The sequence below is a fragment of the Diplotaxodon limnothrissa genome, linkage group LG8 (genome assembly GCF_057381915.1).
Source record: "Diplotaxodon limnothrissa isolate DT_005_m linkage group LG8, D_limnothrissa_male_GT1.1, whole genome shotgun sequence".
In the NCBI taxonomy this organism is placed as follows: domain Eukaryota; kingdom Metazoa; phylum Chordata; class Actinopteri; order Cichliformes; family Cichlidae; genus Diplotaxodon; species Diplotaxodon limnothrissa.
In genome coordinates, this window is record NC_140603.1 from 31087730 (window position 1) to 31103560 (window position 15831).

The window sequence follows — 15831 nt, forward strand, 5'->3', positions numbered from 1 at the left end:
TTAGCGTTCGGCCCATCAGTGGCAGTGTGCAGCTTGTGGCCTCGTCTCCATGTGCACGTTACTTGGACGCCGGGGTAAACATGATTGAAGACCGAGAGTATGCCTCCTCGTGGTGGTGAAACCCCCTGGACGATGCAGAGAAACTGCTTAGGGATGGCTCAAGTCGCACCACGACAGAGAAAATGTTGACCTGGCCTCTAATTTCCCCAGATGTCCATTATCCATCCGAGACCCAGCTTCACCTCCCAAAGATCCCCATTGCTCACATTTATCGTTATTTAAAGGAGAGTAGGTGGAAATAAAATAATATGTGGTAAAGCTGCACCTGGTGAAGATTCATACATTCATTATGTAATCACCGAATTACTGCTGAGGTCGGTTCACTACGCTGACAGCCCGGGATATAAAGAAAAGAAGAATGAATTCAAGTAATGAAGTTTCCTTTGGAAACATGTTCACATTCAGAGTTTTGAAGAATTAGATGAAGGTCGAGTTTCACAACCTAATGATTTCATGGCAGGACGCATGAAAGGCTGCAGACACTGCAGCTGAATGAAAAGCAGCCGGTTCATCACTTCATGCTCGGTCAGAATCAAGCAGTTTTAATGAAAGTCCCTCTTTTTTACTCTGTATGTGGGCAAAACAGTGAGTGGATGAACCTTAAAAGACCTCTTTGGTGCTGCCGGAGCTTTTTACAGCAGTTTTAATGCAATTATTGGACAAATAAGATAAGATAACCTTTATTAGTCCCACACGTGGGAAATTTGCTAATACATCTGCTGTGCGCTTAATGGTGCGAAAGGACCGTCTAGGAAGTCTGACCTCCAGTTTTGCTCAGTGAAATTCTCCGTTTATTTGATTCATGGGTGTAGCTTCGCATCTAAAGCCGAGCTTATACTCTGCTGTGGCCACCGGGGCACGTGCATCATGGGTGGCTGTAGCTCAGGAGGTCACCTACTGATCGGAAGGTCGGTGGTTCGATCCCTGGCTCCTCCAGTCTGCATGTCAAGTATCCTTGGGCAAGATACTAACCCCAACTTGCTCTCCGATGCATCCATCGGAGTGTGAATGTGTATGAATGTCATTAGAAAGCACTAAGTGTAGATAAAGTGCTTGTGAGAATTGGGTGAATGAGGCATGTTGTATAGAGCTTTGAGTACTCCGTGAGAGTAGAAAAGCGCTGTATAAGAATCAGTCCATTTACCATCACATCCATGATGAAATGTACGTCACCGGGTTAGGGTGTGCTTGGGTACGTTTCCACAGAACGCTTGAACCATTTGGCATCAGCTGATTAGCCTAATTCTTTGGCTCGTAAAACCGTAACGTTGTTACACTTTGAGGCCTGGATGTCACAAACCAGTGGGTGGCGCCACCTTCCTGAAAAGCCGAGGTTTGGCCTTTTAGACTGAGATTGTTGGTGTTCGTCAGATATATGGAGGGATGATGTGTCTTTAGCCAAGTGTTAGCAGATGTACAAATGGTAGAAAAGCACACAAAGTGTGAGCTATGCTGTGAGTTTAACACCTGAAAAGGTTTATGCTCGGCAGCATTGCTCTATTTGTGTGTCTCGACATTTAATGTAACCTTTACCAACTCGTTTGTTTTATTGTCATTGCAGAAAGATAAATAACATCAGGTCCGTTATTAATGCTTGAGTCCATCCTTACAGTATATAATCCCTGTACTCTGCACACAGTGCAGCTAGGTTTGTGGGTATTAGTTTGAATCATCAGTTTGTTTTCAAGAAATCCAGGGGACATAAATATGAATTAATTGAATAAAAGAAGCGTCAGATATGGTTGTGCTCTGAGCTGAAGCTGTTCTGAAACACCAACCGTCCCTCGACACGTTCTCGGAGCACGCCTCATATTTTTGTTGTGTCCTCGTGCTCTCATTACCGGCTCCCCTCACAGCGCAGAGCAACGTGGCTGCCGTAAGTCAGCAGAACGAGCTGCAGTTAGAAAGACAGGCCGTTCGCCTGGGACTGTCTGGCATTTTGGAAAATCTATTTCTGCTATTAATAATCTAATAATTGTCAGGAATTATAGGTGGTGTGTTCACGGTGATGTGCAGCTGGGCCTCTTTGGTGCAGAACAAACTGCCTTCGTTATTTCTTCAAAGTTTAGTTTTGTTCAAGTGCAGTAAAAAGTGTTGATAGCCAGAAAAAAGACCATTTTCTTTTCTATCGATAATTAAAAGCAGATAAAAAAAACATTTTTCAGCATTTGTTCTGCTGGGACGTAAAGTCGTCCTCAGCCAGTAACCCCAGCAGGTCAGCTGACCTGGGTGCCAGCTGACTGATGACTCACTGATTAGCCTTCTACGTAGCCTTTTGAAAAACCTTAAGTATAGCTCATGCAACTTAAGCCATTTGAGCTGTTTAGGCATCCATACAGTTACTGCAGCCTCTGCAAACCACTTGGCAACCCCCCTTCAGCCAGGACTGTGTCACTGTTACAGCTGCTGTCGTTCGTGCTTGGTTTCCGTCACTGTTGCCTCTTACTCAAACATAGCTCCTTCACAGCACTGATTAGCATAAAGTGTTTTGTCTCTTTTGATCTTCCAGCAGCAGTTAACAGAGATCTCGAGCTCAGAACAAAAAGTAGGCTCCTTCTCCTTCGGGCTGTGTGGCTCAGGCTTGTTCTCCGTCCTGCAGGTCATCTATCACATTAGCATTTAGCAGCAGCTTTGTGTCAGTCCTGAACAACGGTGTGCTGCAGTGCCCCGTTTACAGAGACCAGTGCTGCCGGGGAGCGAGCCGAACTACAGCTGGGCTGTAATGAGATGCTTGGGCTGTGTTGCTGTGCCTGCTCTCCCACATCAGTGCTGCGTTAAATCCTCACAAAGACGTTGCGCTCCTGTCTGAAAGTTTGAAACTAGCTTTTGTAACTATGTAACTAATATTTGTTTCTTCCCGTGTTGTTAGCTTCCTTTGGCTCAGTTAGCTGGCCTGTTGAGAGACACAGCAGCTCATAAAGCCATCTGCCATCTCAAGACCCTTCAGTTTTCCCAGCATGCCACTCCTCCCTTGATGATGTGGCATCACGCGCTCTTACCGTTGCCGTAGCGCCTTCTCTTCTATCCAGTCATGTCTTCCCTTTCACACCCGACTTCCCTCTGATTTACAGCACGTGATGCACTTTCTCCAAACCCAAATCCCAGCAGAGAGCACAGCTGTGCGTGTTTAGCTTCCAGGGGAAATCATCCTCACTCTGCTTTTTCTTTAAACTTCTGGTGCATGTCTTCATATCAGTTTTGATTTGCGAGGCATTAAATATAATTGTGTGTTGGCTATGTGCTTACTCAAGCGAAGCGGGAAAGTTAAATGAAGGATTGTAAAATGCGTGCAGGCTACACGACACCGCCTTTAAAAGAAAATCACACTTTCCATTGTAGCATTAACATTTAATGCCATCTAAGAGCCTGCAAAGCCTGAAGTATTGCATTTGTAGGACATTAAAGGAAGCACCAAACGTGAATCGTGGACTTATTTCAACCACAGCCGCCGAATCTGTTCACGAGTTTGTGCTGCAAACACACTTAATAATGCGACAGGGACGGCGATGTCCCATTCTGGCCTGCAGGCAGCAGACGTCCCACCGGCTCTGCTGTGTCTTACTGTCACTGACGACCCAGAGGGAACAAAAAGCACTTCATCGCTGCTGGGAGGGGGGGGTCATATTCTTCTTCTTCTCTTCTGGTCGATTTCAGCGCCCGCTGCGATGGTCCAACAGTTCAAATAAGAAAAGACTTGAAGCGGAGCTGGTGCTTCAAACTGTGGAGATTATTTCTGTGTGTCTGCGAGTTAATGAAGACCACCCCACTGTGTCACACACATAAAGAAAAACGAGGGTCTGAGATCATCTAAAGGACAGCGCTGCTCAGAATAGCTCCATGATTATTAAACAAGTGCTCCCTCCTTCCTTCCTTCTCCGCCTCCTTCCTCTCATCTCCATTTAGCCTCGTTCTCTCCGCTTCCCCATCAGCCTCGCCTCGCTCGCCGCCTCGCTCATTCTGTTCGTCTCATCCTGAACTCGTGTAGACGCCGTGTTTGTTTGCAGGGCGTGAGCACGGAGTGGGCATCGTACAGGCTGTGAAGCCCTTTGAGACTAACGTGATGTTGTGTGACACAGATTATTAGACTTGACAGACTCCTTCCTCATGTCTGTCCTATTTCTCTGTTTAAACTATAAACACCAGCTGTGTCTGACGCCTGGTACCACTTATCAGTTTTTGGTGTGCAAAGCTAAATCCAACCATCAAAAGCTGGATTTTTCCAAGGCCTGAGAAGCAACCAGAACTGCAGTTCCACTAATGTCCACTCGAGGCTGGAGCCAAACAAGGAGAGCACTGCGAGACAGGATTAAAGCAGAAAGTTCGGCATGGCTGTAACTAACACAACATCTAAGAAGTCAGTGTTTTGGTCAGAATGAATGCAAACACTTGCAACAGGAAGTCAGCGATGACTATTTTATGTTCTGGTCACCTGGTAAGAGGCGACCTGTCTCCAACCATCAGGGTCAGGCAGTCAGACTGATCGCCAGCGTGTTGCAGTCAGTCGGGCCTGATTTAGACTTCGGTGACTCTTTGTACAGCCCACCATGTAACCTGTGTCAGTGTAAGTAAGTTGTGTTACTTACACTAAGTACCAAACAGACCAATCACAACAGTCTTGGGCCGCATTGACCTGACGTGCCGTTACGTTTCTGTAAGTGTGAGCAAAGCTACGCCGCAGGTCACGTCGCTGGGTTTGGAAAAAGGTTTGTGGTTAAGACGTAGCATAAAATCCCGGTCAGTTTACATATGGATCACGTCTCTTTGCAGTGGAGGGCTCAGCTGGCTGTATTCTGAGTTAAACTGCTGTCCTGCAGCTTTTACGTCACTATTTGCAGATTTTTGAACTTCTGGTTCAGATCTGTGAGGTCCTGGCTGGATGCTGGATGTGATACCTGTATTCCAGACAGATGCCTGCCAGGTTGACTCATTCGGTTGCAGACTGATAGCAGACTGACTTTGTCTCATTGCTGTCTTTCAGTAATGCTTTAACAAACTGTGTCCAAAGTGAATGCTGAATACAGAGGATGAGAACAGCACCTACATATCTGATTTTTAATGATATTTTTCCTGCTTTCCAAAGACGATGCAGCAGCCGTGCAGCTTTCAGCTGCTCGTTACATGTGACTGCAGCACCATCATTAGCAAAGCGGTTGGTTGCAGGCGCTCGTGTCGTGTTGGCAGCGTGTCACCGTGCGACCCCGGCTGGATGTTTACAGCTCCACGCATGACAAACCGCGCCGCGTGTTTAGCTCAACAACGCTAATTAAAACGTCCTGTCAGAGGTTAGCGAGCATGCTAACGTTAACCACCGTCTAACATTAGACACTGCACGGCTCATCGCTCCGGCTTCTAAGCACTGACCTGTTTTTTCCTTCCATAGATTTCTTTCCCCATTTATTATGATCCTGCATGAAGCTGCTCGTGAACGGATTTGTGTAATTGTGCAACACAATGAGCGTGCACTCATCACGGAGCTGCAGTGAAGCTCTGTTTCCTTCACAAGAAGCAAAACTGCTCAGCGTGTGCAAACTGAAGTGGAAGAGAATCAAACCTTCAGCCTCCACCATCCCACCTGATCGATAAATCTGTGTGTGTGTGTCTTCAATAACAAACAGAAACTCACACACCGCCTCCCTGCACAGGAAGGACAACACAAGGCTGCTTTTGTCTGTTTGTGTGTTTCCATGGTGACTGAAACAACTGAAAAAGGCACGGACGAACGCAGAGAGCTAAATGGACGGGGAGGCTCTAATGGCAAACATTTATTTTAAGCAAAGAGCTAAAAATCTAAGTGAAAAACGCCGCCTGCTCTGACTGAGGGAGGTTATCGATCCTCGGTCTGCTCTGAAAATCTGTCCCCAGAAGTCAGAGCGAGTCCTTCACAGAGATGTTTGTGTCAGACAATCAGATTCAACATGGAAGGAAAACTCAGATTTTTAAGGTTAAACTCTAGAGACTAGGGCTGGGCCATATCATACCGTTCACAGTAATACCGGTGTAATGTTGGGCAAAGATAAGAAAATGAAATATGGCGATAGAATATGGGTAAAACGCGCATGCGCAGTGCCTTTGTTTACATACGCACATGGCGGCGACGGAGAATGAGAAGAGTGAAAGCGGATCGTTGAATGAAACAGATGAACCAGAACTGGTTTGTAAAAATGCTGCAGCTTCACTGGTGTGGAACTGGTTTAGCTTTCGTCCGTCAGATACACAACAAAGCACTATTTTTGGTAGCGCATGCTAGCGGGCCGTCGTTATTACCGTGTTGTTTGGAAAATACGGCGCACTTAAAATCAATCCTTTGATTTTTCTGAAAGTCGACAGAGCCCCTTATAATCCCGTGTGCCTTATGTATGAACTCTGGTTGTGTTTACTGACCTCGAAACGATTTTATGTGCACGGCGCTGGAAAATCTGTCAGATGTTTCAGTGCGACTTTGCTGAGCTTAATCTGAAGCTCTTATGAAAGACTTCATTTCAAACTTGTGTTGGATAAGTAAGGAAGTGCAGTATTTGTACAGATATGAATACTTTGTGCCCGGCTCGTCTCTCACTGACTAACTGATTGGTAACTATGCCAATAAAATACAACATAGACTCTTGTCTTATTAATGAATTCATGTATTTATTTTGATTTGACCAAAAGAAAGATCAGTAACTGTCTGACCTGCTTGGTTTTTAAGTTTTTAAAAGGATGGAGCCGCCTCCTCAGACTGTACTCAGTAATCAATAATGTGAACCTCTCTCTGCTGTGGCTCTGAGTCGTGTTCAGCTGCTTCCTGCATGGACAGGTGAGTTTGCACCTGTGAGTGAGGAGTGTCTTTATCGGCTGATTTTTCATGAAATCATGAAATAATAAAATCTGAATTCTGACTTTGTCGCCTGTTTGTGACCCGTCAGTGAATCTGTCCGTTTTTATATTTTTTAAATTTACTCAAAAGAAGGGGTTGCTGTAATTAGATTACTTTATGCAGGCATAGAGAATTACATTGAAGCTATTATGGGATGCTCGTATTAACGCACTTCATTTTCATTGTTAAGCTTCAAAGGGGAGAATCTGTAAGAGGACTTCATTTAAGTGAGCCGTGATGTGTGAGTGTGCTCGATGAACTCGTGATGCTCTCTGAGAGGCTGTTTGGGCCTCTGAGAGCGCTGCTGGAGCTGGCGGGAGGTTTTTAGGGGGGCTGTGGACCTAATTAGGTCAGGTTGGTTTTGTGTGTGGCTGGAAATGTGCACAATGAAGCCACACCGGAGTGGTTTTCTGGCAGGCTCTTATTTTGATTCATTTAATACATTTTTTGGCCTCATTGTCTCCGTCTGATTCGCAGCGGCGCGCTCTGAAACCTGATGAGGCCGAGGAGTAAATGGTAAAATTGCAGCCTGTGAGCCGGGCAGCATGATTCCACCGCGCTTTGTTCCCCGGGAGGGCTGCTCGCACGCGGACACACGAACCGATCGCATCTCAGTGTGCTGCGGCTGATGTCTCCACTGTACATTGTTTGTTTACAGTCTGTCTCCTGTTGCCCCGCAGCTCGCCACGTGGGACTCGGTTCACGGCCTGAACGGCAGCCTGAAGGAGAGCCGGATAGAGAACGGCATGCAGGGAGTCACGGTCAAAGTGGTCACGTTGCTGGTAAGTGGACGCTATCGTGGACACAATCAGTCGATCCATCTTCCTGTAAGAAAGGAGAGCACAAGCTGACCAGAAAACACGAGGTCAAAGGTCAAGACTTTTCATTTCCTCATAGTCTTCTTATTGTAAGCAAAGGGGTGGTCCTTTGTGATCATTAGAAAGAAGTAGGTTTAAGGGTCCCGGTGACAGCAGAGTAATCGGGGTAATCAGAGTAATCGGGGTAATCAGAGTAATCAGAGTAATCGGGGTAATCAGGGTAATCGGGGTAATCAGAGTAATCAGAGTAATCGGGGTAATCAGAGTAATCGGGGTAATCAGGGTAATCGGAGTAATCGGGGTAATCAGGGTAATCAGAGTAATCGGGTATTTCAGACGTCCCTTCCTTCAGCAGTGTTTGGTGTCCTCGGTCAGATGAGATTTGTTGGAATCCGAGGTTTGGTGCTCGGATGCCTTGTGCATGATAAAGATCTGCAGTAGCTGAATATCTCTTGTTAGCATTCACTGATGCTCCCTGCAGCTCCAAGAGCGTGCGATCCAGAGGAGGGCGGGCGCTGCATGGCGAGTAAATCAACAGCATAAACAGTGAAGCATCGCAGCGCCGTGTTTACATCCGTGCTGCTTGCGTTACGATGGATAGATCCACTCCAGGGTTGTTGTACTTGTTGTTATTATTACAGCATTTTCAGTTCAGTCCTTTAAGCGTCGGTTCAACTGCGTCTCAAAAATATCAGCACAAAATAAACCCCAGAGAATCCACAGAAAGCTCTCAGCCAATAGAAGAACTGCTTTGTACGTTTTTAGGTTTGGTGTTTGATCAGCTTCGAGTCTCCGCGCTCGCTCGTGTTTCTCGGTCTAAGCAGCTCCTCAGGTCGCTGTGATTAGAAACACCAGCAGCAGCTTCCTCCAGCACTTCCTCTCGTGCCGGCACAGCGGCGTGGAGACGCAGGTGTAACCGAGCGAGACTAATACCTTTACCCTGCCATTCATCCACTGCAGCTGCAACACTTCAGGTCTCACGCTGCCAGAAACCTGCCCTCAACACTTTAACCACCAAACTCGGCACCCGTGCTTCTCTACGGAGAAACACAGCATGTGCCTCTGTGAACCTTCTTTATCCCGAGCACGCTGTTGTTTTAGGCTCTGCTCAGAGTCAAAGCGAGCCTCTCAGCGTGGCCTGTGGGAACAGCCCCCGCAGTCCCTGATTATTAAACATGGAGGTTCGTGTCATTCAGAAGATGAGGAGACGACGCCTTTCTGGGAATAACTGTAGATTGTGACCTGCCCTGTATTAGCATCATAGCTAAACGTGCAGTTATACTACCTGTGAACACGTCCTCTCCTGCAGACACCTGGTGCCGCCTAAAAAACAACCAAGTGAATCCAGATGATTCTGTTTAATATCTGAGATCGAACGGCTGAAAAGCTTTGAACAGAAAGACAAACGTTGTCTTGTTGCAGCACATTAAAGGCAGCGTCACATCGCCCTGTTGTGGATATTCAGTCTGGGCTTGCAAAGCAGATTTTCTCTTTAGTGCAGCTGGAGCCGAGTAAAGTTCAGCTTTGGGGTATTTTTGCATTTTTTAGGTCCATTTCTAAGATGCATGAAATGAAACTTTCAGCTAGTCAAACTCAGCTGGAGAGTTTTCACCGTTTGTGCGCTCTCCTCCTAAAGGCTGACAAAAGTTGATCTCGCTCTTTGTTTCTCGGTGTTTTTGCTCGGAGCTGCAGTTTGTTGAACGCGCAGCATCGCTCGGCCCTTTTCTTCACTGCTCTTTCTCACTGCAGGAGGATCCTTTTGTCATGGTGGCGGAGAACATCCTCGGGCAGCCGAAGAGATATAAAGGCTTCTCCATCGACGTCCTGGACGCCCTCGCCAAGATCCTGGGCTTCAAATACGAGATCTACCAGGTGGGGCTGACCAGCAGTCTGTCATTTGGTTTGAGCACTAACTCAGCTTCACCTCAGCTCCAAACTCACCATTTAAAATACCGTTTAATTTCATTTATTCAGCACCAAATCACAACAACAGTCGCCTCAAGGAGCTTCACTGATTATAATCTCCAACTTTCCTGTTATCTCAAAGATTCTTGACAGAGCAGCTGTCAAACAGCTGGCAGATCATCTGCAGAGGAGAGGCTTTTGTTTTCGGGCCGATATAAACGAGCTTCTGAGACGTTGGAATAAACTCGCTGATTTTCTTCTTCTCCTTCCTCTCAGGTAGCGGACAGTAAATATGGAAGTCGGCTTCCCAACGGCTCGTGGAACGGCATGATTGGCGATCTAATCAACAAGGTAGGGCCTGCACCACCTTTCTGTTCTCTTACACTCGGTCACTTTGGAGCGTGAACGAAAACCCTTCCTCTCCCTCGCCCTGCAGAGAGCGGACCTGGCGGTGTCCGCCATCACCATCACGCCAGAACGGGAGAACGTGGTCGATTTCAGCAAGCGCTACCTGGACTACAGCGTCGGCATCCTGCTCCGAAAGCCCGAAGAGAAGATCAACATCTTCTCTCTGTTCGCGCCCTTCGACCTCGCCGTCTGGGCCTGCATCGCCGCCGCAATCCCCGTGGTGGGAGTGCTCATATTCCTCCTCAACAGACTGCAGGCGCTGCGCTCCTCGTCCCAGAATGCACCTCCCGGTCAGCCGGCTAACGGAGCGGGGTCGGGCACCCTGCACAGCGCCATCTGGATCGTTTACGGAGCGTTCGTGCAGCAAGGTGAGCGAAAGGTGACATCGAGAGGAACGCTGTTAGGGACGATTCGGAGCAGGCAGGCGTTCCCGTGTTCCAATTTTCCTCTTTCAGGAATTTGAGCAGTCATCATGCTTGACTGTGACTTTGTCCTCAGTGTTTTAAATGTCATGACTTTCCAAAAAGTTCTCTGTGAACACTTTCCAAGAATTCTGTAACAGAAAAAACTTCCTCTCGCTCCAAAATCTGTTGTTTCTGAGCGTCACCTCTGCCCCTGAAATGTCCTCAGTGTGGACGTAAAACAGTGCACACACACACACACGCTTTCCCTGCAGATGCATCCAGCTGCATCTATTATGGGCTGGCAGGTTGCCTGGGAAACCTTTTAGGCCTAACAGTGTGTGATTAGACGCAGCCTCTCGGCTCGCTGTGATGAAGCACCGCTCTCACCTGCCGATTGGATCAGGTGGCAGGCGGGCTCCTGGTTGCCGAGAGCAACTGAGAGGTCGCAGGTCTGACGCCCACTCCAGCTCGTGGGCACAAACACTTGCATGATTTAAAAATGGGCACTCGACACTCGAAAATCCCGACGTCTGAATAACGACCTGTGTGTGTGTGTGTGTGTGTAGGTGGGGACGGTGTGGTGGGATCGGTCGCTCTGAGGATCGTCATGGGCAGCTGGTGGCTCTTCACGCTCATAGTTTGTTCATCGTACACCGCCAACCTGGCGGCGTACCTCACCGTGTCACGCATGGATCACGCTATACGGTGAGGTTCACACACACACACACACACTCGCCCTGACATGAACAGCTTGCTGTGCGTGTTTGTCTGCAGCTCCGGACTTTGTAAACATACATCTTTCATTCGCACGCTCCGAGCAGACACACACAGCATCCTGCCACAGCGATGGGTTTCTTCCATCAGCCAATCACACGCTCTGCCACAATCTGCACTTCCTGTCGGGGTCGGTGACGCTGACCTGCTTCTAAAGCTCCGCGAGCTCAGACATCAGGGACGGAAGAACTGACCTGAGCTATAGGGGTGCAACGATATTCGTATCGATATTGAACCGTTCGATACAGTGCTTTCGGTTCGGTACGCATATGTATCGAACAATACAACATTTGTAATTTATTTTATCAACTTTCCTTCTGACGATGCTGTCTGTGTTGAGCGCTCAGTGAATCTGTGTTCGACTACTCCGCCTAGGCTGCACTGTCGAGCGCAGATCCACTGAGCGCTCAACACAGACAGCATAGTCAGAAGGAAGAGCGCAGGGCACCTCCCCCACCCTCATTCAGATCTGGCGTTTGGAATTATTTTGGTTTTCATGTGACGTATGACCCTGAAGGTAAGCGCGTCATGGACTAAAGTAAAACAGTATGTTGCATGTGCCACGCAATGCTCAATTACATGGGTGGGAACTAGTGTGTTAGCGCAGTTAGCTCGTTAACGTGTTGGCCGTCTAGCCCCATGCACGGGGCGATCGGCGGTAGCTCGTTAACGGAGATTTGCCGTGTTGTGGCGTTAAGGTCATTTCAACGAGATTAACCTGAAAGCACTAGTGGGAACACAACGAATATGACTGCACATTTACGCCGACATCATCCTAGTGCAAAGACCAAAACAACAAGCATGCTACTAACTTTAGCCGAGTCATTTAGACAGCTGTTAGCACATGATTCTCCTTATGCTGCTGAGAATATAGCCCAGAAGAAGCGGATAGTATAGCTTTTATTTTGGAAAGAGCCATTTCTCTGTAATAAACTCTCTTTTCCAAAGATGAGTGATTCCTCAATCAGATACAGGGCTTGCAAAATCGCTAGCCCGACGTCCCGGAGCTAGCGATCTTTCCAGTCGGGCTACAAAAATCTCTCTGCCCTGCCCGTCGGGCTATTGTAGGAAGGAAAAATATATGTCAATGCTTTTGCATTCTTTCAGAAATGTAGCTGGGTAATTATGTCATTGGCATCGGTGAGCCACTGTCAATATGTGACATATTGAAATCACGTTTGAATTTGCGCTTGTTTTTTGCTTTCACTTTGCAATCGTGTGAACTGTGTATAGAGAGCGACAGCACTGATCTGTGAGTGATGATAATTTGTGCACCAATTCCTCTGACATCGTCTTATTAATCGTTAGCTTACTATGCAAACATGACAAGTGAAATCTCCCGCAGCTTAAACATGTGAGAGGTTGATCGCGCAGAGAATCGCTCAGCTTATGTGAGTGCGTGTGTAAAAGCAGCAGGAGAAGTTATGATAAATCAGACTATAAGGCAAAAAGAAAGTGCAGCTTTATGGTTTCATGGACAAAAGAATTTCTGTGGCTGCAATATGACGAGCTAAATAACCAGGGCTGCACATAAGTGGTCCGCAGGTGCGCATTCGCTGTCAAAATAAAAAACGCGCACAAGGGTTAGGGTTAAATTTAAAAACTGTACTTTTGAGTTAAAATATATATTTATAATTTTAATAAATGACAAATTAAAAATGCATGAACATTTTTTTGTATCGAAAAAATATCGAACCGTGACACCAAAGTATCGAACCGAACCGTGAATTTTGTGTATCGTTGCACCCCTACTGAGCTAATATTGTAAACAATGAAACAATCCTGGTGGACGGCACGCTGGCTCAGAGGTTCGAGCTCTTCCTCGGAGAAACATGCTAATGCCCGACACACGCGATCAAGAGTTTCCCTTCCCGAAACATGACTGTACAAAAGATTTTCATCAACACTTTGGATCTTGATGTTTTTCATCTCCACCAGTGACGTTATGTGAATTTTTTCGTTGTCTGGTTGTTAGCAGGATTGTTCCAAGCGTTCTGAGCAGATTACAGCCAGATGTTAGCAGAGGTGGAGCCAATCCAGATCCAGGAAACAAACTCCAACTCAAACACAAGTTTCTGGGTCTCACGCAAAAATGAAACTATAACTAAAACCCAAACTGTAGAAAGCGACACATGAGAGCAGAAAGTTCTGTGTGTCCGGTTCTCCGACACACAGCAGCACTTTGTCGGGATCAGTGCTCAGACGATAAATAGGGAGCAAGGACTCTGCAGCTGGAGGAAGTTCACTCAGTCTTTATGATCTCAGAGGTCAGGCTGAGCTCTGTCCAGTAAGAGTACATTTATAGGGTTCAGGGTTTTAGAGACTTGCAGCTGCAGCTGTTCCTGCAACGGTACGTCCTGATTCAGAGTATCAGACACTGTCCACACCACTGCTTTACTGCACAGGACAGAAGCCTCCCATCCAAAGCTAACATCTGCGGGATTATGACTGAACGCCTCTAAATCAGAATCCTGCCTCGACGCAGGGACATCGTAGCGCTGTGGATCTGCTCGTATTGATTGATTGCTGGGTCGGGGATTCGTGCGTTGCAGAACAACTAATTGCTGCAATCTTTTGAAAGTTAGTGAGCAACTGTGGTTCTTGAGCTACAGCAGTCAGAAGGTCGGTGGTTCAATGCCCATCTACTGCAGTCTGCATGCTGCGTCCATCGGAGCGTGAGTGCATGCACGATGTTAGACGAGGCCGTTATGGGCTCGTGCGTGATTGGTTGAAGAAGGCACACCAATAACAAAAAGCACACTTAGAGAGAAAAGCTGTAACTAGCAGCCTGTTAACCATTTACCACTATAAGACCACGTGCACACAGAGACTTGGCTCGAACACAGGCTGCTTCTTCACTTTCTTCATCTGCTCCTCATTTGTGACATACAGTTTCAAATAGAGTAGAATAGAGTAGCCTTTTATTGTACTGAACATGTACAACGAAACCAACTGTGGACGACACACAGTAGAGGGCAAACTGCTAATAGGAGTGACGTCACATGGCTCTGTCCATCTTTTAAATACAGTCTCTGTGAGCTGATGTGGCGTGGAGCCGTCACTGCAACGGTTTGAAAAACAGAGACCAGACATTAAGCAAATTTGTGGATACTTAATTAAAGCTGTTTCCTCATTACGCCGATAAACACGTTGGAGTTTCTGCTGAATAAATTATAACATCTAAAGACCAGTTCTGTAAAACTGTAACTGAGTGACCTCGTCGGCTCTGCGGCGGCTAATTAGCAGCGAGCACAGCGTTTTCCGTCCACGGGAAGCTCGGCTCTTAAAGAGACACCTGACTCGGCTGAACGTGGCCGCCGCTCCTCTGCAGCACCGTGTTAATTGCTCGGCCGACCTCGGGAGCTTCTCCCGCCGATTCTTAACCTTAAGGAGGGAACTAAAGAAACTGATTTACATCAGTGCTGTGGGAGGCTGGAGACGGGCTGCTCATCCTCTCTGATTTAACAAACCCCGAGAGAGGAGGGTGTGAAGGTGCAGCTGATCTGCAGATGGATTGAGAGGCTCGCCTGCGCTGCTGAAACGGCTCTCGGCTTGAATATTTCTTCATGAAGGAGCCACGCTGCAGCGGCTGAGTTCAAGTATTTAATGCACTGCAAAAAAAAGCCCGTCTAACCAGCGCCGTTGTCTCGCCGCTTCAGTCTTTTTCACATTTAACACTCTCGCTGTTGACGAAGAACGCGCTGACCTCGTGGCGAGGAGCGCTGGCGGATCTTGCAACTCGTCCAAAAGCCGAGGAGAGGGAAAGTTTGGAGATGTTGAAAGTTCACGTGTGATTTGCATAAATACTTAAATCCTCAGCACTAAAAAAAATACTCAGTTTGGTTTGTGAAGTGTGTTACGCAAGAAATGCAACGATAGCTGCGGACTCCTCTGGGCGAACACGGGAGCTCGAGCTGATCCAGTAACTCGTCCGTCACGTTCACCAAATATGAGGCAGGAAATTAAAAAAAGGCTGTTTAGAAGAAACCTCAACAGGAAACCGCAGTAAAAGGTTCAAAGCATGAAGGAGACCACTGACTCACACGGGTCAGTTTGGAAACCCACTGGAGTCTGAGCATTGTCTTCAGCTCATCCGGGACCAGGTCTTGGTCCTGAGCCGCCTCCTCCAGCGTGTCCTTGGTCTGCTCTGAGGCCACGCCCCTAATGATGCCAACTTTAGGCTTTAATACAGTTTAAACAGGTGAGTCATGGAAAAAATTAACCACAGAGAACAAAACAGACTCAGGGCTGGAGTGAGCCTCCAGTGGACATTCGAGGAACTGCAGTTTGTGGCATCTCTGGCACTTTCTCCGCTGCAGAGTTCAGCACACACTGCTTGTGATCTGTGAAGAAAACAAACATCAAAAATACAGAAATAAACTGTCCTGAGTTCACAGAGCATCACCAAAATTCACTGAAGTCTTTGTTTCATGACCAAAAGGAACCAAGCTGCTCTGAGTGATAACAACGATTTCCACCTCCTCAAACTTCTGCTCGGCCTCTTTAACCTTTCTGAGAACTTTTGCACAGCTCAATAAATTTCCTGCAGACATCTAATGAGCAGCTTTTAAGCTGGACAGATAAAGCTGACCCCCTTCATCGCAGCGAA

General features: G+C 47.1%; 1 protein-coding gene across 1 annotated transcript in view; it reads left to right on the forward strand.

Moving 5' to 3' along the window:
* The window catches only part of LOC146627407 (glutamate receptor ionotropic, delta-1-like), a 628504-nt gene that overhangs the window by 582726 nt on the left and 29947 nt on the right, over nt 1–15831 (forward strand). Inside the window, exons 9-13 of the mRNA XM_085361656.1 lie at nt 7594–7695; nt 9481–9603; nt 9913–9987; nt 10073–10412; nt 11015–11153. Of these exons, the coding sequence (XP_085217782.1) occupies nt 7594–7695; nt 9481–9603; nt 9913–9987; nt 10073–10412; nt 11015–11153 (779 nt within the window). The remainder of the gene's footprint in view (nt 1–7593; nt 7696–9480; nt 9604–9912; nt 9988–10072; nt 10413–11014; nt 11154–15831) is intronic.